Raw genomic sequence first — 3,377 nt, 5'->3', positions numbered from 1 at the left:
TTAAAATCAAGCTCTGGATGTCGTCTTTGTAGATCAGGAAGACCAATACAAGTTCTCCAACAAGGAGTATATAATTTATCTGTTCCTTATTTGTATTGAATTTATAAATTGTTGTTAGCCTGGGCAAAGAGGAGGGATGGCATTTTTCTTGAGAATTGAAATATATACTTGGACTTTCTCTTTTCTAATATTTTATACTCCCTCTGTTTCAATTTATTTTGCTGATGTCAAGTCGATATTAAAAACATTGGTGATGTCTACAATAAATTAAAAAGAAGAAGAAAGGGAAAAGAAACCAATAAAGAAATTGTTTCTCTTTTAAATATTCTCTAACTATATTTTCCCCCATTTTTCACATTTGTTAGAGTGATGCCCTTACTAACTAGAATATTTCCTTTGGATAGAATGCATGGAAATGATACTAAGAAAAGAACCAAGTCTAACAAAGCAAGTAGATGATTTTGGATGGAATCCTCTCCATTTCGCGGCTTACGTAGGGTTTAAACTATCAGTGAGGACATTATTAAAGGCGGATAAACATATGGTTTATGGAACTATTAAAGAAGAAAATAGAACACCTCTGCATATAGCGGTCATCAATAATAAAATACAGGCCGTTGAAGAGATTATAGAGCAGTGTCCAGATTCCTTGGACGCAGTCACTAGCCAAGGCCAAAATGTTCTTCACATTGCATACGCGAAGGAGCATTGGAAAATGATAACATTATTCGAAGATCAACACTGGAACAATAACATCTTTGTGCAAAGAGACACTGACGGGAACGTGCCCGACGAGGTTACAGGGAACGTGTCATTTCAATCTCACCCTTCCAGGGAAGAATTAGATCGCAACAATATCAAATGGGTAAATATTTGTTTATACGATGCAAGTTTCTTTTTGGTCTTTTCCTATTAAAAACACTTATGAGTTAGTTTTACAACAGAAAAATGGCATAGTTTTTTTTAAACCAAAACTGAGATATACTTAAAACTTGAGATAAAATAATTAGAGATTTTTGACTCTATTTTCAGAAAGAATCTTATGGGAAGTGGTTCAAAGGACGCATGGAAGTATGGAAAGAAAGAGCAAACACACATTTGATAGTTGTTACACTTATATTAACGGTTTCTTTCGCGGCTGGCTTCACAATTCCTGGTGGTTACGATGGTGATGATGGTCCAAATAAAGGCATGGCAATCATATCCAAGAAAACAGCGTTTAAAGCATTCGCAGTAACAGATACCATTGCCATGATATCTTCCACAGCTGCCGTTTTTCTGCATTACCTTGCAACTTACGAGGAAGAGAACAAAAGGTTGAGTCGTTATGTAGTTGCTGGCGTCCTTGCCTTGGTTGCCATGATTGCAATGATGATAGCGTTTATGACTGGCTTGTACGTTGTGCTACCTTCTACAAGCCTAGCTATATTTATCTGTGTCATTTGCTCTTTATCGCTTGCCCTCTTTGTATTTATTTTGGGTAAGAGTTTTTATGATTCATTTCAAAAGAAAAGGAAAAAGTATTAATTACTGAAACCTAATGAGTTCTTGTCAAGAAAGTCTGTCTCTTTAGTTTCAAGCTTTTTAGCTGTTTGATTTTTTGTGAAAGCATTATGTCTATCTTCCTTGGTTTATCTAGATCCAAACGAAAATTGCTTCTGCCATTTTTTTTCTCTATGGCTTAACTTGTTTGCTAATTGCTTAACATAAAGTTTTATTTGACAACTTTACTAGTTATCAAGCTCCGGCCTGAAAGCAAGAAGTAAGGGTGTAATCAGTTGCGCACAAAAGCCATTATGCCTTTGTGCATCCATTTTCTGGCTTGTTAGCGCTGCTTTTTTATTGTAGCTAGCGGGCTTATAGTGTCTGAGTTGTTTGAAAGTCATGACACTACAGCCTACAGGCTCAGCGTAGCATCATGGTAACATTAGTTATGCTACTTAACATTTTCTATATTGAAATAGTTTAAAGATTTGCCTAAACTGCATCATTCAGAGTTGTTTGCAAGTCATGTCAGTGCAAGCTCAGTGTAGCATCATGGTAGCGTTAGTTATGCTATTGACCTAACATTTTCTATATTGACATAATTTAAAGATTTTCCTAAACTGCATCATTCATCAAGGATGACATACTAAAGATTTTCCACAACCTTCATATTCACAATCCCAAAGTCCCTTTAATGCTAACAAGTAAACCAGAATGAGTAAGAAATCTGCCAAGCAGAGAGTACTCTCAAGTGTACATTGAGAAATTTGATGAGAAGTACAACACTACTAATCGGATTTTTTTGTAGGGCCTACTAGAAAAAGAAAGGGCTCCCCTACGTAGAGTAGTATATGAGTTCGACTGAATTCAATAGTTTTGACCAAGGGTATATATTAAGAAATTCACAAATATGAACAAAAAATTAAAATTTCAAGCCCAACTATTATTCCTAGATTTCAGACCCATAAAGTTTAACTACTGGACGTGTCTCTACTCATAAGAGATTTTTTCATTTCTAGAACTCCTATTAATGTTAAAGGAATCTTATATTTAGCCTGCCATATCCCTTTATTGACATGGCCAGTATTGAACACTGCATAATACCTAATATATGAATTGATAAGTGCAGATTTCTGCATTAGAAAGAGACAACCCCTTGCATGTGCTATGACTGGATTTTATATGCTTTTTCTCTCAAGTTATTATCAATCTATAATTGACCACATTTTTTATCTTTATCTATCTAGTAATTAATGTTAGTAGACCTACACAAGGTGGTCTCAATCACAAGTTTATATTAGCTAAATACCAATTATATGTACCAACTTGTGTCCCCATGTGAAAAATTATCTTAGTAGGATCAATATGATTCTTCTACCTTTAATTAGAAGTTTCAGTTTCGAGTTTACGGATATCAAAAGCTTGATATATTTTTCTTTTAATAAGTCTTACGTGGTACAAATTCGGATAAACCAGAATCCCTTTACAAATAGAATATCGAGTGAAAAATCAAAAAAAAAAAAAGAAGAGAAACCCCATCTTATTTTTTAAATATAAAAATCCATCTTTATTCTTATTTAGGTATAAAGTTTTAGAAGTACTATTTATAAATTGCTTAGTTCTATTCACTTTCCTTTTAAGAAAAAATTCTGATCCCCATTTTCACCAATTCGATGTTTTGCTTAAATAATATCATCAAAGTCAGATTAATAAGCATTGATTTACTATGATATATTTTCATGCATTATCTGCATCAATTATCTATCTATCTATCTATCTATCTATCTATCTATCTATCTATATATATATATATATATATATATATATATATATATATATATATATATATATATATATATATATATATATATACATATATACTATAACACTTT

The 3,377-nt window shown here is 32.9% G+C and overlaps 1 protein-coding gene across 1 annotated transcript in view; it reads left to right on the top strand.

Moving 5' to 3' along the window:
• Positions 1-1,664, top strand: part of LOC109232911 (ankyrin repeat-containing protein At5g02620-like) — a 14,564-nt gene extending 12,900 nt beyond the window's left edge. The window contains exons 2-3 of the mRNA XM_019398604.1: positions 405-865; positions 1,033-1,664. Coding sequence (XP_019254149.1) covers positions 405-865; positions 1,033-1,527 — 956 coding nt within the window. The 3' untranslated portion in view covers positions 1,528-1,664. The remainder of the gene's footprint in view (positions 1-404; positions 866-1,032) is intronic.

The sequence above is a fragment of the Nicotiana attenuata genome, chromosome 10 (genome assembly GCF_001879085.1).
Source record: "Nicotiana attenuata strain UT chromosome 10, NIATTr2, whole genome shotgun sequence".
Taxonomy (NCBI): domain Eukaryota; kingdom Viridiplantae; phylum Streptophyta; class Magnoliopsida; order Solanales; family Solanaceae; genus Nicotiana; species Nicotiana attenuata.
Note: the sequence above shows the minus strand (reverse complement) of the source record. Positions and strands in the feature narration are given on the sequence as shown.